Genomic DNA, 21,142 nt, shown 5'->3' with positions numbered 1-21,142 from the left:
GAGCATCCACCGACAGCGTGCTTCTCTCAGCTCAGCAGCTCCAACGTCAACAACCACAGTTTCCGTCAACCAACCTTAACTTCCCTTTTTCCAACAGGTGAACCCCGCCTCCCCTCTACTCCGCCAATCACAGGCCCGCCACCTCGACCAGCACGCACGGTGCCACACTGATTGACAGCTACTTCACAGGGTCGCTACAATACACTAATTATATATATATATTAGACGAAAATTACAGGGTGACGGGTGGAGATTTCCACCTGTTATAATAGTAGGGGAGACACTGGAGTTGATAAGCGTGTCTTCTTGTCTGATCAATACGCAACTGTGAGGTGCGCGAATGGACCGAGCGGCCAGCTGCTGATCACTCACTTAACGAACAGATGGTGCGCGCGCAACGCGCCCCAAAAAAATTTGGGAGCACCGAAGACCCATTTTGACCCAGGAAAAACCCTGAATGTATATATGGGATTAATCATGATTAATCCACAGAAACCTGTGATTAACCTGATTAAAAATTGTAATCGTTTCACAGCCCTAATTCATTCCCTTGTGTTTATATGTAGTGTATAAAGAACATATAAAGAACAACAAAGTTGTTTTGGCCTTTTTTTCCACACGCAAATCGGAAAATTGTCATGAAAAAAAATGTGATCATCTCTATATTAAAAGAGAGAGCATGGATTATTAAAAGACAGAATAATTCACTGGGGTTGACAAACTGAAGTGAAGTGGCGGCAGAGTAAGAAGCCAAAAGAGTCGACGCTTAGACCAGCTTGGTAACGAACAACACCACCAGTTTATTTCAAATAAAAACAACATGTCAGTGATCAGTCAGCAGGTACAGGTCACCTGTTCAGGATGAGCCTTTATATACTCACTGAAATACTTAAAAAAACAATAGAAATACATTTATCATGGCAAGTGATCACTAGTTGGGACATCACCAATTCCAGCATAGTCTGAGATACTTAACCAGGAATAAACTGTACATTCAGAATACATGTTAAATCACTACTGTGCAGTGAAATCACAGGAAACTGAGATTATGATGCAACATTATTGAGGCTCCTAAAGTAGATCCCAGCATGTTCTACCGGTTCACTCCCAGTTTCTTCTTGAAGTCCTTCCCGTCTCGCTTCGTGGATTTCTACGGGATGAATGGAAGTTCACCGTTAGAGATAAGGACGTCTGTGTTTATTTCACAAAGCTGGAATCTAAACTCTTATTATACCTTGCTGCTTTCTTTGTGTTTTTCTCGGCTGACCATCTCCTCGATGATCTCTCCTTCTCCTCTCACCAATCTGGAAGAAGAAGAAAAATCTTCAGCTGTAGAATTTATTACAAGAACAGTTGTTTCCGTTTGCTCGCCGGCTCACCTGGTGAGTCCGGTTTCTGGGTCCACCACCCTGCGGATCACACTCTGCCTGGCCTCGTACTCCTCTTTGGTGATGGGCCTCTTGGTGGAGAGTCGGGCCTTCTGCTCATCGGTCATCACTGCAGAGGAAACCCAATATTATACCCTCAGTGTGACGTGTATTAGGTCATATTACGATAAATACATCCATTTATCAGCCGTCTGAGATGTTGACCAGAATCTTTTGGACTATAAATTGACAGAACATTTTAAACTACTCGTCACAATGTCTTAAAACCTAAGGAAACAAATTCAAATGTCACAACTGCTCCGAGCATCAGTCTGAAACTCAAAGGGTTAAACGAGCCGCTGGTCGTCTCTGTTATCTCAACCAGATAAACACAGTGTGACGTCATTATGTCCCACCAGGTCCGAGCTCCACGGCCTCCTCGTCTCTCTGCCACAGGTAAGATGGAGGCATCTCCACAGGAGGGCTGGGCAGCAACACCACCACCTCTGCTTTCTTCTTCTCCATCAGCTTCTCTTTCTCCATTTTCTTCAGTTTCTTCAGCTTCGCTTTCTTTTTCTTGGCTTTACTCTTCTTCTTCTTGGCTTTACTTTTCTTCTTCTTCTTTGTCTTTTCGTCACTTGACGAAGAAGACGACGAGGAAGAAGAGGTGGACGATGAAGAAGAGGAGCTTCTTCTTCGCTTCTTTCTTTGTGTTTTCACATCTGAGGGAAACAGAAAAAAGGAAGTTCAACAAGTTCTAAAAGATTACGTCAAAGCGTCCTACTTTCTTTATGGTCCCAAGTTCCCAACCTTGACTTTTGTGCGATGTTTTCTTTGACGATCTGCTTCGACTCCTGCTGCTGGATGAGGAAGACGACGATGAAGAAGATGAAGAGGATGATCGCCTTCGTTTCTTCTTCTTCTCGTGTGTTTTCTCTCTTCCAACTCCATCATGTGATCTGCTGCGATCCATCACCGAGACAACACAGCGAACAGAAATACACACGGCGAGTAGAAAGCGGCTCTAGTTTACGGAAGTGTGTGCGTCTACAAATGTCTTCCGTCAGCGTCTCTACATACAATTCTAAAGTTCCTGGTTCCTACGTCGGTTTACCCAGCACGTGCCCATAGTTTGAATATGCTCAGTTGAACCACCATATACAGTCTATGTATGATACCCACCTCGACATAAACAAACTAAATACCACCTCCTGAGCATCCAAGTCAAACTGGATACTTTACAAAGTTATGGTCCGTCATAACCAAACCGGAAAGGAGCTCAACAGATAGACTTTAACGACGAAAACTGAAAATCAAACACACGTTTTGGTCAGTTCTGTAGTGGCCATTTGTCCAATAAATAAATAAATTAAGCAGCCAAAAGAATACATTGTGCAGGATTTTGTTTCATATAACCACAGGTGCCCACAGCATTACCCAATTAACAAAGACATAAACAACAAAAAGACTGTATATCTAGAAAAACAACAAACAACAACAACATAATTAAACTAGAACGGGCACTCGGTAGAGCGCATACCTTCGCCGCAGCCACTTTTTTGGTACTTGGCATGAGAGTGTGGGGAGCTTGATGTCATGTGAACATTTTGGCATTAGTTGCATGCCAATTGGATAAAAATTGGCCGCGCTATGGTCAAAAGAAGATGTTGACCTTTGCATGACCTTGACATTGACCTTTGACCCGATCGATCCCATAATCTAGTCAAATGGTCCCCGGATAATAACCAATCATCCCACCAAATTTCATGCGATTCGGTTTAATACTTTTTGAGTTATGTGAATAACACACACACACACATACAAATAAATAAATACACAGCGATCAAAACATAACCTTCCACATTCTCAAATGCGAAGGTAACTAAACTAAAAAACATCAGAAGAAAAAGCTATCCTAACAGACAACAAACTATAACCTAAATAATCAACCATCTAGAATAATTAAACAATATTACTTGTGAATAAACTAACTAAATACTAATAAACAAAATAGCTCCTACAGTTCATCAACATTGTTGCTGTGGTTAAGTCACTTGAGCATGCACAGTTGCAAAGAATTGTCGGGCAGAATTATTTCCTTTCCTTTTGTGAAGAAAGATCGAGTGTTTCTTATGCTAAATGTTAATTAAGGAAGCATTGAAGCTCCTTTGATCATAATAATACTAATAGTAATGTACACTTTTGTTAATTGCACAATGGGGATATCTTCTCTGTATTTAACCAAATCTTAGTTTAGATTAGATATTCCTTTATTAGTCCCATATTGGGGAAATTGCAGTTATTAAGGAGTGAAGCAGCCCACTGCTTATTATTCTATTTTACATTTTCATTTCCTTTATTATTTAAATTCTTAAAAGTAATATATCCTGCCCTGCGATTTTATTTTATCGTTTATATGTAGAAATTTTGCTGCTTCAAAAATGGTCCCCCTGGGGATGAATAAAATACATCTTATACCTTATCTCTATTTATCCTTTACCCAACATTATGGTCTGGCTCTCAGATCTAAAGGAGGGGAGGGGGCGCTGCATCAAATATTAGGTCCACCAATAAAAAATACTCTCAGCTGGGGGGGGTTATAATGTGCCACTACAAAGGGACACTTTAAAGATAAAGCCAAGAAGCAAGTGCTTCTATTTAATTAATTAGAAGCTACTGCTCTGCATGAATCCGCACTTCTCCATACCAACCACTAGGCGACAGTAGCGGGCTTCATCGTAGACTTTCACGACATAGAACGGCAATGCATATCCACACCGTACAGTTACAACGAAATCAATTTGCCATGCGCCCATACGTGCGGCTGACGGCCTGCCGGGGTTACGTAAACTAGTGTGGAGTCGGTGCACGAGCGTGTCACGGAGAGAAGAACCCCCGCTCGGCTCAGTGGAAGTCATGTTCGCGTAATTGCCGCCATACCCCCCTCCACCTGCTTCAGCTCTGTGAGCCTCACAGCCGGACGCTCGCGGTAATCATCAACCGAGCACCGTTGGCAGGCAGGAGCTGCTCGTTTGCGGAAGCGCGCGCGCTCTCTCGTGCGGTCCCGGAAGATTTCTTTAATTTGAAGGGCGCGGGGAAGGGACAGGACTCTGCGCGTGCCGTGGTAGCCCGTGTCTTTAAACGCACGAGGGGCATTTGCGTTTTCTGAGATGTAGCCCGCATCGCTTCAAGCCCACATGCGCTGGGATGCCGATGGTTTGATCTGGGGGGCCACTGGAAGGGGACGTTCAGCCGGTTTTTGGTTAATGGTTCACTTCGTCTCGTGATTCCTGTAAACTCACGACCCCCACCGAGGCTGTGCCGAGACGGGCCGACCGCTACATCTGTAGAGACGGTTTACTCCACATCCATCAGCTGGAACACCCACCTCCTCAACCGAACCCAGGCAGGCACAGGTGATGATTAATCAGCTCAAGCATTGTGTGTGTGTGTGTGTGTGTGTGTGTGTGTGTGTGTGTGTGTGTGTGTGTGTGTGTGTGTGTGTGTGTGTGTGTGTGTGTGTGTGTGTGTGTGTGTGTGTGTGTGTGTGTGTGTGTGTGTGTGTGTGTGTGTGTGTGTGTGTGTGTGTGCGCGCGCGCGCGACGTGCTCCTCTTCATCACCAGTGGGGATGACAGCAGAAACACCCAAAGGAAATGTTGTTGTTTACTATTGTTTCATCCTGACGTCACCTGTAAATATACCCCTGACAGCAGATCTATATATTGTGGATGTGTCTAAGGAATATATTGATCCATGTTACAGCCTTTGTTTGCAATTGAAACCCTTAATTATAATTATGAATATACCAATCACAAATCTCACATTTTTAATGCTAGGATCATCCTAATGAATCATAATCAGGCAGTCAGACATTAGTGTACACACAGACTTTGATATTTTCCTGCCTCTTGTTTGGTAAATGTACACACAAATTCATGCACACAAGCAACCCGTGTGTCTGCGATAGTATTTGATGGAAAACACTTAATTAAAATGACCGTCATCCTTTTTTTCAGACAGAAACAAATTGTCCTTGAAGCAGCAGTGAAACGAGGCCAGATACGTTATATGAATGCTACTCTTTCAGAGGAGACACCAGTCTGTGTCATTATGTAAATATGTATAGCTACCAACCATTGGCCAAATACCAGCGTCTGCTTCCCTGAGAATGCAGAACTTGAGTTGTGTTTACATAACAGATTATATCAAATGACATCCCGTCGAAAAACGTTCTCTTGGTTGTCAGGAATATTTACACATTTATGTCAGCAGCTGTTTCCGATGCCTCTCATTTTAAAAGTCTTTCATTATGTTTCTACTTATGTCGGTGCTTGGTGGTATTCAGATTGCAGTTGCATGCAACAGTGTAATGTAATGAGATTGATCTGAATCTGGAGCCACATTTAATTCCAAGACACTCAATTAGATTTGAGTCCAGATTTATTGGTTAAAACTTACCTATCACGTTTTCTCGGTAGTTACAGGAACAGCTACCACGGCTTTGTGAAGCTGGTACACATATTTCTTTATTGTTATTTGACAACTAGTAACTGGACAGGAAGGAACATGCAGGCAATGAACTGACTGATTTCATGCACATGCATGAGTTATTACACATAGCCGTGGCCTTTTTCACATGCCAGTCCAAGCTCTGTGGATATATTTGTATCATCCCTAATACATTTTTGTCGGTGCATTTGATTGCATAGCCAGATTCCTTCAGACAGATTATGTCGGACTGAATGGAAATCTTTACCCCAATTACTTCACATTGTGCAATGTATGCATGGCAATTATTTGGTGAACCAGATGCTGCTTTTGCATCAGATAAAACATGGTGATTATGTTCTTCTACAGAAGGCCTTTTAAGCAGAATGAAGCCTAAGTGAATGTTTCCATTCGGCCAGTTTCTATTATTGATAATTGACGACATCTGAATTGGCAATTTATGATATACATTTGCTTTGCAGACATTAAACTCTCTTGCACATGTGTTCAATGTTAGACTGAAAGCAGAGTCACTGTGACATGCTACAGCCTTGGCTGTGTCCTGATCAGGAAGATGAATCCCCCTGGATACAGGGGTGTGATACCTGGAGGCACTAGGACCCAGAGGAGCCATTTACAGCTGTGGCAGCAGCTGCCGAGTCATTTCTATCCGGGTCATTATTCGTGTCCCTGTCACAGGGGCGTATGGCCCTGGAGGCCATGAACACCAACACTCTGCCTGGCTGTAATACCAACACACACTTATGGTTGGAATCACAATAGTGCAGCCATGCAGAGCATATTCAAGAGAATAAGGATCTTGATGACTCTCTTTACATTAACCTCTTAATTGAAAGGCATGACGTATGACGTCTGAGCCTGCAACAGACGTGGTCATCCCAAACTATCTGTGTTGTTAAATATTCCTATCGAGAAGTCTGGCTAGAGCACGCTGTTTGTGTTACACTGCATCCTTTCTGGTTCTCTCAGCTTTCACCCCCTCAAGAGGGCGCATGTAAACACCATGACACATTTGTTACTATCAGATTATTCCACTCACTCCTCGGTGGACGTGAGTGGAATAAGAAGTGGCGTTTGTCGTCAATGTTCCCGGGAAAGCCAGATATTTGGAAGAACATTTAAAAACATTGTAATTTCTGTTGTGTCTCTGAATGGACCGTTTCCACATTAATCAGTTTTTACATGTCACAGTTTAGGACCGCCCCATTCCCAGCTGTTTTTTTACACGTACATATTTTCAACATGTTCTCAGCCTCCAGTTATTTTTTCCGTGTTCCTGAGCATTTTACCACTGATTATGATCAACATCATTGTTATGGCGTCCCGTGGCTACTGAGAACAGAGAATATCGCTGGAGGAGCACAAGTGTCACCTCGGAGCACAGGGGGCGTCGAAGAGAACATGAATGAAAGTATTTCAGGTCAGGAATAGTGTCGGCGCTTAGCTTGATATGACCGGAAAACTATAGGATGGGGAAAAACAAATAGGTGGGATGAGCGATTCAAAGGCCACGCCGTGAAGGGTAAGGTAGAACAACAGAGGGAGAAGATGGGGAGGGAGAAAGGATTAGAGAAAGGGGAAGATAAGAGAAGGGGGGGGGGGTGTTAAAGCTTGGAAAAATAGATGGCGCTAGAAGGAAGTGTGAGAGGATCAAATTGGAGACGTTCTGCAAAGAGACACGGTCGTCACTGAATGGGGTGTACCGTGTCTCGCTCTGCCTCTCGCCTCCCTCGGCTCGTTTTGCACCCACCCACTCCCACGTGTGCCCTGCCCCCCCCCCCCGCCCCCACCCTCCATACTCCCCCCACTGAATGCCATACATGGACCAGAGGCAGTGGCGTCCCTAGGCTAAAAAACCCGGGGCTAAAGCCCCGAATGTTTTTTCATTAGCCCCGAATGTTTTCAACCAAAAAAAGACTGGCAGCAGGCGCACGTAACAGCAAGCTGCTGTCTGAGAGTGTTTATATGTCTACACATTTCGCTGCTTCACTCTTCTGGGCTAAGCCCAGCGCCGCCGCTCCCATAACGCGCATCGCTCTGCCGTGATACGCGCCGACACATCCGCGCACACAGGTGAGCACACTCTCACTCTCTCTCTCACCGATTTGGCTGTAATGAAAGATTAGATGTCCTCTCACCCTCAGAAGAGACATGTTATGGTCCCTCCTCACGTGTTTCACTTCTATTATCACGGACGGAGGGATCTGGGTCGGGCTGCCACGGTTTTGAGCCCAAATCAGCTCTTCTAAGGATCAGACATGTCCACTAGGACATGTCCTCATCCACATCTGAGCAACCCTTGCTTGCTTTTATTTTCAACTTCATCTATGATGATGATGAAATGGAAAGGTATGGACTACAGTCTCCCTAATTTCTTTTTTCCTTTAGATTTTTCATAAATTAAAACAAAATGTATTTCACATAGATTATTATTATTTCAGTGACCCTCTTGTGTCTTCAGCCATTTTGGATATCATGATAATACACCGTTTTTTTATAATTTTGTCATTAATTAATTGAAGCAGTTTCCTCTGATCTAAAGTGCATCTCGTGTTTGTATTTAAATCAGACATTTGAAAGCTTTCGTAGGACTGGGTGTACAGAAGCTTGAATTCAATGAAAATTCAATTCAGAGAAAAGCAATGCAGCCATTTATTTTTGCAATAATTGTATACATTGTTACTTGAATAAATGGGTTTACATTCCTCCTTTTATTTCTCTCTGTTTGTCTGATCTCTCTGCAGCTCCCGCTCCCTATTGTTTATTCCATGCCGCTTTTTAGTTTTCTGGGTTCCTCTTGTTCCTCTTGTTAGTGTGTGGGCGGTGCTCTGAGCTGATATGAACTGACTGAGCACCTCCCTGGCTGCTGAAGGACTGGCAGGGGGCTTAGGCACACGTAGAGAGGATGATAAACTGTGTCCAGGCTTGCTTTTCTCCAAATCTCCCAACCTAAAACTCGAAGAGGTTAGGACAGTAGGTGAATATGTCTCTTTGTGTCTCTTCCTAATCCTTTCTAGTGGTATGTACTTTGGTCTTCCAGATGTCTTCTTCAATTAGTTCATGCGGCTGTATTCGTTTTTGAGGCCATGAGATAGTTGAAAAGTCCGTTTGGTGGGAACCCTGCTGGGTCTCCAGGGTCTCATGACAGTCCTGCACTCGTCAGAGGGGTTTACTTGTCATCTAGGCCACATGTCGTGCTGTCCAGTGTTTCAATGGTAGACGTTCTCTCTGTACCTTTTTTAGTTCCTTTTTATAATTCACTTTCAGAATTACATTACATCATCATTTTAAGGTCACAGAGACTTTTTTCTTGTTCCTTTTAGATAAATCCCTCAAAATGATTCCGATGCTAAACAAAAAATGTTTCTTCAGGGTTGGTTGTACATTGATGTTCTGGATGAGTCCCTATAATGGTATTATAATGTGCATCTTACAGGTGGAAACATTCCCATTGTTTTCTTTGTCTCAAATCTTAAGAAATGGACCAAGATACTGCGACCCAACGCCAGACACAAGAAGACAAGCCAGAGGCGGCAGCCGAAGCTCGAACAATAACTCCGGCTGCAGCGTCGGATACAGCGGCTCTAGACACCGTTTCCACTGCCAAGCAGCCGGCAGCTTCTGCCAGGCCCCGACGGCCACAGATAAGTGCCCGGGTAGAGGGCTCTGTAGACGTCGCTGAGCCCAAAGCTGAGCCCAAAGCTGAGCCCAAAGCTGAGCCCAAAGCTGAGCCCACTCCAGTGGCGAACCAGGAGGAGTGCACTCCTGATGGCACTGTGGCAAGTTGCCTCAAACCCTCTCGCCATGCAACATTCAAACCCTCAGGAGAGTGCACTGGGCCCGGCGCTGAGGTCGGTCCTAAAGGGCCGGGCCACCACCCGATCCGGGCGGCGTCAGTCCCCCACCCGCCTGCCAGCCGGCCTGTGGCTCCTCACCTGAACCCTCAGACACAGAGAGCTGTCTCTGTCGCCGGGCCAGCTGACACCCAGGCCCAGGCTGTGGAGGACTTCAGGCAAGTTCCCTCCTCTGTGTCTCTCCTGACGTTCATGTCTCTGCATGTCTCAACATCGGCTTTTGATCTAAGACAGTTGAGAAAAATGGCACTCACAGAATGTATTTAAATGCACTGACATTTGAGACTTCAAGGCTGATTACTGCAACCATAATTATTGAACACCGTTTTTTTATTTCTGTGTCGGTAAACCTTTACTACCTCAAATTCATTTATTATTTATTTTGTTGTTACAAATTCAGGAACCAAAGCATAGTCTAATTAAAGTAATTTTCTTTTAATAATATTCATATCCTATTTTTCAGGATAGATGGGATGCGTTCAGTGTATTTCTAAATTTCATAACATGTCTATAGCCTCAAAAGAGTGACATATTTATTCCCTCAATGGCCTGGGCAAGGTTGTTGTCCTTCATTCCCACTGGATGCTCTCATTTCTTTTCAGGTAGTGAATCACATAGTGAACTGGATTTCTGGAATGGATTATGTTGCATAATGACTTCACAGAAGTGTCGTAACACAGAAAACAAAGCTACAGATGATAATTAATGAATTATTCAATGTCATGAAATGTTTATGAACAAGAACATTTTCAAATCTACATTACAATTATGCAGTTATAGCCGCTCCAGCCTGCTGGGCTGTGTGAAGGGTCTCCTGGAAGTTTAATGATAACACTGCCGCATCGTGAGACCGCAGCTTTTTTGAGAACATTTTTGGAATTGTCTTTGGTACTCAGGAGGAGCCGTGACGTTGCCCCTCAATGTCCGATATCCTGTGGCCCTACCATTGACTAGTAATAAGAAAAAAGCTCCATAATCACTCACATGTTTAATTTGAGGAAAGGTAAATAGCTTTCCTGCAAATATACAATAACATTACACACATTCCATTCTTAAAGACATGTAACATACACAGAAGGAGAATTGGGATGTAGAGAATTTCAGTCGATCTATTTTCTAAACTGCTTGGCCTCGTCAGGCTTGTAGTGGATGGATCCGCTCCCAGTTTACAAACTGGATGAGAGGCTAGATGGACCCTGGACAGGCCGGTCAGAGAGCCAACACACTGCATTAACACCCTCATAAACATTTATGCAGGGATTTAGATGTTCTTATTGATCTTGCTTTCATGAGTTGGCTTGGTAGAATCTGTGGATTTAAAGCCAGGACTTCTTGTTTTTAGGTGACATTATTAACCATTGAGCTTCCTGGCTGCCCAATATTTCAAATCACATTGCATGAATTAACAACATTGGAGGTGTATAAACAATGTCTTACACAACCTTTAGTTGGCACCAGGACTGCCTGGTAACTAATAATTTGTGTTAATTTATTTAATGGAAATCAACCCTGTCTTTGTACTCAGTTTTAAAATGTAAGTTGTTTTTACTTATATTTGGGTGGGCTAAGCTCACAAAGAACATGTTTTTGGCCATACATCAATGCACAGTGATGGCCTTTTGTACAAACATGGATGTAAAGTGCAAGCTGACTGGTTGACGGAGGCATACAGCTGTGTGGTTGTTCTAGTTGTTAACGGGTTCCGCTGTCTCACTCCGGGTCTCTAGCTTGAGGTCTGTCGGTGATGAGAGTTTATAAACGAACACCCGTTTCCAACAGGCTGCACGTCATCACTTGGAACGTGGGGTCGGCCACGCCGCCTGATGACATCACGTCCTTGCTGGGGCTGAACGTGGGCGATGGAAACACTGACATGTACATTATCGGGTGAGTGTGTTGTGGAGCTCCCAGTGTCCTCCACATGAGAGCTGAAGTGTCCATTTCTGCACGTTGACACTTTTTTATTAATGAGCAGTCGGGCTCAGTTCTGAACCACTTCATCCCTTTTGACTTCCTTTCCATCCACCATTACATTATCAACGCTCCCGCTCATCCGCTCCTCTTGCCTCTCTGTCGGCTTTTGACCCCTGTTTGTTGTTATCCGTCATTTGTCTTCCAGGCTGCAGGAGGTGAACTCTATGATTAACAAAAGGCTGAAAGATGCCCTCTTCACAGACCAGTGGAGCGAGGTCTGCATGGAGAGACTCAGCCCCTTTGGTTATGTGCTGGTCAGTGAGGCTTTTATTCTCAACACATGGAGGTACTCTCAAACAGCTTAGATTCACACGCGGCACGTACTCGCTGATGAGAGCTCCGTTTCGCTGCTGCTGCTTCAGCTCATTTTGTTCCCTGAGCAACGGATGGGCTGATGATTTATAGCAGGCGTTTCATGTCAGCTGTCTTTCTGTGTACCCGCCCCTTTTTCTTTTTGTTACCATTTCGAAATGCCTACACCCACTGTGGGAAGGTGGCACACTAAGAAATGCAGAAATGTCATATTAAATAGAATGTGGAAAATACTCCCCAATATATGTTCCATAGATAAGATGGGAAAGCGAGGAAGTAGAGACCATCACAATGTTTATTTTGGTATGTTGGCACATACCGCAGCTGAGTGTTTGTCTGGATGCATCTGAAATGCTGCTTGCCTCTGTTGGCATGGTGAGCCAGAGAGTGTGAATCAGCTGTTGAGCTGTACAAAAGTCTCCCAGGATGCTGTTTTATTTTGGGACCACGTTGTTGTGAGTGTTGACGGGCCTCTGACAGTGAGACTGATGCCGTCCCCCGGCGGTATCACGGTCTGCTACGTTAGCTTGAGCCTCGTTAAAATCATTTCCGTGTGACCTTTCTGTGTACTTCATGTGAATATGAATGCTGCGAAGGGGTTCAGGGCATGCGTTAGTTTGTAGGTGAGGTAGAGGGTGGTGGTGGTGTCAGTAGGAATCTGTCTAGTCACGACAGGGTGGACAGACGCGCTGTAACGAGATACCCCATCGGTCCTTTCTGCTCCGAGATAGTCGGCTCACCAAGACGCATCGTCAGGCTCGAGCTGTAACTGCAGAAACACAGCCAGCTAGACATCTTTTTCTGGCTATTCCCCACAACGTTATTGTCACCATAATGTATGTGTGAGTAAGCTACAATTAGATGCCTAAATTGGAAAAGACATTTTGTTCTGGCCCTTATCTCTCATTGCAACCTGGCATTTCTCATGAATATGTAGCAGCGCGACTTTGTGAACGCAGACATATTGGATGATATTGTAGCAAATAGATGTATTGCATGTATGGTTAATGTTTAGGTTGGATCACATTTTCTTTAATTTGTAGGCACTGGAATAACAAGGACCTACATTCACCATGTCATTTAAATACTAATTTGCTCAGCAAATATATCAAAAAATAGATCAAACTTTCATTATCTTCAAAAAGCCAGCAATTGATGTCTAATGTGCAGATTGTGGATTGAACAGTTGAGGAAGATCTCTTTCTCTCTCTCTCTCTCTTTCTTTCTTTCTCTCTCTCTCTGTTCTAAATGTAGCACGGGGGCCTTCAGGAGCCTTCCTAATGTTCACTGGTGTTGATAAGAAATGTTTTCACCCACGATGCATTCAGGCAAAGGTGTCCTCATTCAGACTTTTCCCACAGATACGCCTACTCATTGCCCGTGTCCACACACGTACCACACATAAAGTGGGTCCACTTTACGGTTCAGCAGAATTCGTTACGCAACAACGTAGTTAACATAACCGGTTAGTCTACAAGCGAGCGGGTCTTGAGTCACGTGCAGAGGTGTGCCTCCGCTGCTGCCCACAGGGCATTGAAGGCAGGGTGTGATCATGCTTCTTCAGCCTGCAGTTGGGGGTTGGGATGTGTGGATCACTGGGAAGAGGGAGAGATACACATCCATGTCTGGCGAGGGGCTTGACAAGGCATGCAGATAGCTTATCTTGTTGCATTACACATGCATCATATTTCTGCCCTTCTTGTACAGTACACAAATATGTGCACTTGTTTTTCTGAACCAGTGGCATGAATGTCAAAATCTGCATGTAGCAGAACGAGAAGCAAGTGCTCTTAACCCTTGTGTTGCCTTTGGGTCATTTTGACCCGATTCAATGTTTCACCCTCCTGTTACCTTTATATTTACTAACATATTTTACCCTTTGGGTTAAATTTGACGCCAGCAATTAAAACCTCCAGAAAATTATTAGAATTAATATTGTTTTCCAAGTTTAAGTGTGAGGCACTTTATGTTTGTTTGTTGACTACCGAAAGAACACCGACATTAAACATTGAATGGGGTCAAATTAATCCTAAGGCGGGGGGAGGGTGTAATATTGATTCGGGTCAAAATGACCCTAAGGCAACACAAGGGTTAAGAGGAAGGCGGAGGGGTTTAGAGAAAGGAAAGGTCTGACCACCAACGTCACGTTCCCTCCACAAAGTGGTTCGTTGCCTCCTTAGTGTGCAGCGCTTCAGATGAAGTAGAGAGGGAGCTGGACCACCGGCTCCTGCGGGGCGAAATGCAAATGCAAGAGGGAAGAGAGAGGAGGGGGAGAGAAAGAGAAGCACAGCACCATAAATGGACACGCGGCAAAGCCGGATGCAGCTCAGACTATTTGCTTATTGAAATTTTAGTGCACGTTTGAAAGGTTTCTGTACTGTTACCCTGGACTGTATCGGTGTTCCAGGACGAAGCCAACTCCTGATGTCTCTTCATGTTCTCTCATCGTGTTCTACCTGTCCGTCTGTACCTGTCGTCTGCTCTGCTTCCCCTCCCCCGTCTGTCCCTCAGGTGGCCTCCCAGAGGATGCAGGGCTTGCTGCTGCTGGTCTTTGCCAAGTACTTCCATCTGCCCTTCCTCTGCGGAGTCCAGACCGAGACCACCCGCACCGGCCTGGGGGGTTACTGGGTGAGACGGCTACTGACAGCATTCTGTGATCCGCACTGCATCACGGACATTTCACACGAGGAACGTAGCTGCACATGGCACGACATCTCCGTGGGAGTGACTAGGTTTAGGTTTGCATCCCTGATGCAGATCTGAGAGACACTCACTGTCCACTAGAGAGTTGACTCACTTCTAAACAATGCAGGTGGTTTGCTTTTGTCTTGTGACTTGATATTAAAATGCTGTTCTAACCAGTTTCATGAGAATAAAGACCGGTTAAAAAAACCCAGGGTAATTCATTTAGTTTAGACAGACCTAAGATCCTGTTCACTGAAAAATGATTGAGCCCTCAGTTTGATGTGAAAACATTTTCCACTGAGACATCTATTGTGTGTTTTAGCAGGTCAGAACAGTTGGGAGAACATGGGGAGGAAGTCCACAGACCGCAATGTGCACTTCACTGGTCATTAATGAGTAAACATCACGTGTGCCTGTGGTCCAGACACACACACACACACACACACACCACTCAATACAGTGAAAACACTCACAGACCACTCAGTGACTTTAGACGCCTCTCCATCACTGACTGTTGTAATTTTAATTTTGAGAAATTAAATGATGAGAAAATGAAGCCAAAAGTTTTCTTCAGTAGTGCGTTGTTTTCCTTCTCTTGAATATTGTTTGACCTCTCATGTGCTTGTCGGTGTCCCAGGGGAACAAAGGGGGTGTGAGCGCCCGCATGTCGGTGTTCGGCCACACCATCTGCTTCCTCAACTGCCACCTGCCGGCTCACATGGAGAACTCTGGTCAGCGCATGGAGGACTTCGAGAGCATCCTGCAGCAGCAGCAGTTTGAGGGCCAGACTGCCACTGGGGTCCTTGACCATGAGTAAGACGGCACAAGCTTTACCTGTTCCCAGACTTGTTTTCCACATATTCATGTTTTATGATGGTATTGGTGTCACAATCAGCATTGAAAGAAAGTGCATATATACTTGCACTTGTGTGAATTCATGAACTAACTTCTCAACAGTGTGGTGTTCTGGTTTGGGGATCTCAATTTCCGCATTGATGACCTGGATATGCAAGTGGTGAAATCAGCCATCGATAACAACAAGTTTCCAATGCTGTGGGAAAAGGATCAGGTAAAACATAAAGGCTCTCTAATGAAGTGTTCTGTGACATGTAACTCCTGCATGGGTCCTTCTGAAAAGCAACTTTCCCCGTAGCAACATTTTCCACAGAATAAAATGTAGATCTGAATTCTTCTGAGGACATTTTACAAGGTGAAATTAGGTTAAGTCAGGAAGTACAATGTGAAATGTTGTCTGGTGGACTGTGCACTGTGTATGTGGTGCCACTAGAGGGCAATAGAGAAACACGCTTTCTTCTTCATTGCTGCAGCTCAATAAGGTCAAAGACAGTGAGACCGTGCTGGAGGGTTTCCATGAAGGGCCGCTGAAATTTCCTCCCACCTACAAGTTTGATGTGGGAACAGATACATATGACACAAGGTAGGTGGCGCCAGGGTTGCCGTTTTGACCTTTTAGGCCACTGACCAGATATCAAAGAGCCTCACTCATCTTCTGAAAGGCCCTCACTAGCACAAGCATGGAAGGGCCTCTTTCTTTCTCCATGCACTCATTATAAAGTTTTTTTGTTTTGTCTCGCTCTATTTCTCTATTTCCATCCACCTAGTGGGAAGAAGCGTAAACCAGCTTGGACCGACCGGATCCTGTGGCGCCTGAGGGCCACTGCGCTCAGTGCTGGGAAGCGTGGCTCCATGTCGGGGCTGAGCAGCGGGACCAAAGTGGCACAGCACTACTACCGGAGTCACATGGAGTACACCGTCAGTGACCACAAACCAGTCTCCTCCATCTTTACCCTGCAGGTGAGATGTTGTAAAGGTGACTTAAGGCTGGCACTATTTTAATTCAATACTGATGCCAATATAATACTAAAATAAAACCAAAAACGATTCTATTTTCAGCACCTTTTAGTCAAACGACAATGATTAATGTTGTTTAAACTGTTGTACAAATTTAAAATCTGTGAAACATATTTGATAGTCAACCCTCTTTTAATCATTTTGGTTTATCTTGGAGACTTTACAGTATTCCACTGTACAAATGTTGATGGAAAAGTTTTTTTTTAGTTCCCGTACAAGTTGGACGTTCCCCTGGTCACAATCACGGTGGAGGACGAGTGGAACAGCGTTGCTGATGCCATCGCAAAATTCCGACTGGTGCCCAACTACCCACGCAGCTCCTGGGACTGGATTGGGCTGTATAAGGTAAACGTCGTTCCTCTACTGGCCACAGGCCGTGTCGAGGCTGAAGAATCCACATCAGCAAATCATGACTAACGTTTCTCATAAATATTTGTGTGCGTTACCAATTTGCCCCCCAAGGTGGGTTTCAAGCATCATAAGGACTACGTGGGGTACGTGTGGGCCAAGCAGGAGGAAGCTGAATTTACTCGACAAGACCATCAGGTAATCTGGCTGCGTGCTGAATTCTCCTCAGAGTTGGTTTACTTTCACATTTAATAGATGTCTGACGAACTGTTTTCCAGGTAACCTTTACCGAGGAGGAATTGCCCAAAGGCTCAGGGGACTTTATCTTGGGTTACTATAGCAACAACATGAGCGCCATTGTGGGTGTAACGGAGCCATTTCAGGTAATCATGGCACTCTGGCGCTCTTCTGCTGAGGCTAAAACAATCAGATGCATTTGCTTTAAGAGGGGGACATGACAGCTTTGGTCTCTTATTGTCTTTTTTATCTGTCTTCAGATCCAGCTTCCCACTTCAGGGCTTGAGGCCAGTTCTTCTGACAGCTCTGACTTCAGCTCAGAGGATGACGGCACTGCTGTCCTCATGAAGACGGGGTCCCGCAGTCCCAGTCCATGCAAAGCCAAGCACCGCAGCCACCGCAGCCACACCTCCAGCCGCTCTGGCAGCCCTGTGCAGGCCAAAGGGAACGTGCTCAACGTCAACACGACAACAGCGGAGAGCGAGTCCACAGGACGTCCAGCCGAGGACAGCAGCGGCCAGGTGTCGGCTCCTGAGGAGAAAGAAAAAGAAACGGCGGGTTCAGGGATGTGATGCAACACCTCGCCCTGCTGCTGCCACAGGTCACAGAGCCAACTGGTGTGTCTTTTATCAAATACATCCATTGTACTGTATGTTCTCTATGATGAAAATATACAGTTTCTGATGCCATCCTTTTCAGGAAACCGCCATCTGGTTCTTCCAGAAGGCTTACTTTGCCTCGAGTTGTCCTATTGAGCTGTGCACGTTGTATATTTTTATTTGTAAACCTTTCACTCTGTTTCTTCTACCTTTGTCGGCTCTCAGGTGTGGACAGTACAGGGAGCTTACACCTTGCATTTGGAAATACTCAAGGATGCTATGTAGAGTAAAAGAGTGGTGACTTAATACTCTATAGAAACCATCTTGCCCATATTCCGACAATGATTTGATACTCTGGACTGTTGTAGCAGTCATGTGAGCAGGCCACAAACCAACAACAGGAAACACTTTTACTAGTACGACATACTTCACACCAATCATTTAGTTGTGAAACATGTATTGCTCTGCCAAGATGACCATAGAAAGATAGTAGGGGGGAAAAAGCAATTTATTCCAACACATTCTACGTCAGCATCAACCGCTCTGTCAACAATGACTTATTTAATTAGCTTCTTCAAATGGAGAGCGACATGAAATTTGACTTGCTTTGGAAACGCTTTATGCTGCGTTCACACACAAAGCATTACGCAGCAACATGGTGCATAACACGTGGGGAGCATTTAAAATGACCCACCAATGGGAATAAAGACCTTCCAGGGTGCATGGAAAAAGCGAGCAGAAGCAAAGTGGGTGGAGACGGGTTCAGGGGGCTCGGCCTCCACCCGTGGCGGCAGCAGCATCACATGCCCGCCTAGAAAGTGAAAGTGAGTGTAAAGGCCTTTCAATAAATGGCCAAATCAGTGCAGTGGTGGTTGTGGAAGGCTAGCTGTTAGCGAGCACCGCGTAGCTAGTTGATTCATTGCTGGCCACTAACTCTCCTTGGTGACAACCACAACAATATCGGAACCAGGAAACATACACAGTTTATTGCTTGAACACGCATACCTCGCTGTGATTTAATGAGCCTTATCTAACTCTTGCTCAACCCAGCAATTAAATTACCTTTTGGAATAATTTACCCAGAAAATAAGAACATCTTATTTGTCTTTACTCCATTTTCAATAAGTATTGAATTCAAATCAAATTGAGTGTTTGATGATTTCAACACAAACGAGTAAAACTCTGATAATCAATCTTGATATCTTTGACAAATGTGAGCAGGAGCTCTACTATGTAGAGCTGCTATGGGGCTTTGCATCGTATGATACAAAGCCCCACTGTCGAGAAATATCAACATGACAATCTGATACTTCAAATACATGAAATGGTCCGATCTAATGCTTTATTAGTATTTTTATAGATTGGACTTTTTCTTTCTTTTTACATTCTTTTTTTTGCTCAGATCCTTCCTCAGATTCTCGTGGTTAGCTGACCCTGACTATAGTCTCAGTGTGTGTGTGTGTGTGTGTGTGTGTCATGGTTTACTGCTGGACTTACTGTACATTCCGGTACTGTGATTTTTGTGCCATAAAGTGCTGTTTTTGACTCCTCTTTGTTATAATAGTGGATGTGAAAATTGGTAGAAAAATTTGGTAAGAACAGAATAAAAAATGTCACCGTTGGTGTTATGTGAAGAATATGCAGGACAGTTATCCTTGCATAAATATGAAGTAGTTAAACATCTCAGAGTGCATTCTTGTATTTTATTGTATTGTCAAAATGAAAAACCTATTGGACCTTTGTTGAGAGTAATATGTTTAAAAAAGATTAAGATTGTACGACTTTGTACTACTTTAACTAATTTAGATTAGTATGCTCAGCTCTGCTGTCATGGCCAGTGACTATCTATTGTGAAATGTAAATTTAAAAAAATGCTGTCTCCAGAATGTTTTTGTTTTGTAATTATGTGGCTAAAATAGAAGAAATATGTATGTAAATGACAAATATTGATAGAAAACACAAAATAGGAGACAATCAATCCAACAAAGATAATTTACTTAAATGATGTATTTATTTTCTTATTTAATTGTTGAATGAACCTAAATTCTGCTGGCCAGTGAGGGAGCATCATTTCAATGGATATTACAGAATATTTATGATTATTTTATTGTTCTATAAGGAACTATGAAGAGTCAGTTTCCATTTTAGTAAATCCAGATCAAATGTCGCTTTAATTGTCTGAAGTGTAGAATGTTTAGTCAACAGGTACTTGTATAATTGGGAATGAAATGTATTTTAAAAATATAGTAATACTGTGAGATATTAATTGTTGGCTTATGAGGTTTCTCTCTGTGAAACCATCTGATCTGTGAGGTGAGGAGGGTTTCTAGGGTTTGGTTGCTTGGTTCTCAAACTCCAAAACTAATAAAACACTGTCCAAAGAAAAAAATAGATATCCTCCCTTTGGAAGGGTGCTGTCTGTGTGTTTCATGAGTCTCTTCATATGTCTTGTCATTGGCTGAATTTTTTTAAATTACAGTGTAATCTATTCAATTCAGTTTATTTTATATAGCCTAACATTACAAATTTGCCTCAGAGGGCTTTACAATCTCTACACATACGACATCGCAGTCCCAGAACCTCACATCGATCAGGAAAAACTCCCCAAGAAATAGAGAAAAAAGGGAAGAAACCTCTTCAGGAGAGCAACAGAAGAGGATCCCTCTCCCCAGATGGACAGATGCAGTATATGTCATGTGTACAGAAGGACAGATGACAGTTACAACACATGCCATGAGTATGATAGAGTGTATGAATAGTTAGTAGTCGGCATGGACCACGATCCAGACCTCGATGATCCATCAGGCAGATGGAGGTAGAGAGGAGAAGTGGGCGGGGCATCAGCAGGGCCATGGCATCAGACCCAGCCAGGTCCAATGGACCCTATGAGACGTGAAGTCACAGAGACTCCGGAGAGAAAGTCGAGTTAATAATGTGCAATGGAGAGATGAAAATGCACCCATAAGTAGAGAGAGAAGAGGAGAGAGGTGCATCCACAAGTAGCCCCGCATTTAGTGAGCGCAGCTCTCTAGTGGGGCAATATGGTACTACAAGCTCCTTAAAATATGATGGTGCGTCACCAATCAAGGCTTTGTAGGTTAAGAGAATAATTTTAAATGTGATTCTTGATTTGATGGAGAGCCAGTGCAGAGCAGCTAATGCAGGAGTCATGTGATCTCTTTTCTTAGTTTTAGTGAGAACATGAGCTGCAGCATTTGGGATAAACTGGAGGGACCTACAATATTTATTTGAGCAGCCTGATAATCATGAGTTGCAGTAATCCAGTCTAGAAGTAACAAACGCGTGAACCAATTTTTTTGCATCTTTTTGGGACAAGATGTGCCTGATCTTTTAAATGTTACGTAGATGAAAAAATGCAGTCCT

At 43.9% G+C, this 21,142-nt stretch overlaps 2 protein-coding genes across 5 annotated transcripts; one reads left to right on the top strand and one right to left on the bottom strand.

The window, feature by feature from the left end:
* Positions 1–776: 776 nt before the first annotated feature.
* On the bottom strand, positions 777–2,408 carry LOC130196926 (ADP-ribosylation factor-like protein 6-interacting protein 4). The gene is made up of 5 exons (XM_056419356.1): positions 2,178–2,408; positions 1,784–2,089; positions 1,380–1,497; positions 1,235–1,304; positions 777–1,150 (listed from the first exon to the last, which is right to left on the bottom strand). Exons 1-5 carry the CDS (start codon positions 2,338–2,340, stop codon positions 1,094–1,096), a joined length of 714 nt encoding a protein of 237 aa, XP_056275331.1. The 5' UTR covers positions 2,341–2,408; the 3' UTR covers positions 777–1,093.
* Positions 2,409–4,208: 1,800 nt separating this feature from the next.
* Positions 4,209–20,149, top strand: inpp5jb (inositol polyphosphate-5-phosphatase Jb). 4 transcript variants are annotated; one of them, XM_056419622.1, is made up of 14 exons: positions 4,209–4,783; positions 9,355–9,889; positions 11,511–11,618; positions 11,851–11,959; positions 14,529–14,645; positions 15,340–15,515; positions 15,660–15,771; positions 16,031–16,140; positions 16,325–16,517; positions 16,782–16,919; positions 17,037–17,120; positions 17,201–17,305; positions 17,420–17,776; positions 17,859–20,149. In XM_056419622.1, the coding sequence occupies exons 2-13, from the start codon at positions 9,357–9,359 to the stop codon at positions 17,729–17,731; spliced, it is 2,097 nt and encodes a 698-aa protein (XP_056275597.1). In that variant the 5' UTR covers positions 4,209–4,783; positions 9,355–9,356; the 3' UTR covers positions 17,732–17,776; positions 17,859–20,149. The 4 variants fall into 4 exon arrangements, with proteins under 4 accessions (XP_056275597.1, XP_056275594.1, XP_056275596.1 ...); XM_056419619.1 differs by having other exon boundaries at positions 17,420–20,149; XM_056419621.1 differs by lacking the exon at positions 4,209–4,783 and adding an exon at positions 8,757–8,841 and having other exon boundaries at positions 17,420–20,149.
* The last annotated feature ends 993 nt before the right edge of the window (positions 20,150–21,142 follow it).

Source organism: Pseudoliparis swirei, chromosome 7 (genome assembly GCF_029220125.1).
Source record: "Pseudoliparis swirei isolate HS2019 ecotype Mariana Trench chromosome 7, NWPU_hadal_v1, whole genome shotgun sequence".
NCBI lineage: Eukaryota > Metazoa > Chordata > Actinopteri > Perciformes > Liparidae > Pseudoliparis > Pseudoliparis swirei.
The sequence above is the reverse complement of the archived record's forward strand: the minus strand, read 5'-3'. Positions and strand labels throughout refer to the sequence as shown.

Excerpts from the sequence above, each read along its gene's own strand:
- inpp5jb (XM_056419622.1), top strand. The coding sequence starts at position 9,357 with ATGGACCAAGATACTGCGACCCAACGCCAGACACAAGAAGACAAGCCA. Across the intron at positions 11,619-11,850 it reads ACTGACATGTACATTATCGG|GCTGCAGGAGGTGAACTCTA; the intron begins GTGAGTGTGTTG and ends TTTGTCTTCCAG. Across the intron at positions 16,920-17,036 it reads ACTGGATTGGGCTGTATAAG|GTGGGTTTCAAGCATCATAA; the intron begins GTAAACGTCGTT and ends TTGCCCCCCAAG.
- LOC130196926 (XM_056419356.1), bottom strand. The coding sequence starts at position 2,340 with ATGGATCGCAGCAGATCACATGATGGAGTTGGAAGAGAGAAAACACAC. Across the intron at positions 2,090-2,177 it reads AACATCGCACAAAAGTCAAG|ATGTGAAAACACAAAGAAAG; the intron begins GTTGGGAACTTG and ends TGTTTCCCTCAG. Across the intron at positions 1,151-1,234 it reads AACACAAAGAAAGCAGCAAG|AAATCCACGAAGCGAGACGG; the intron begins GTATAATAAGAG and ends TTCATCCCGTAG.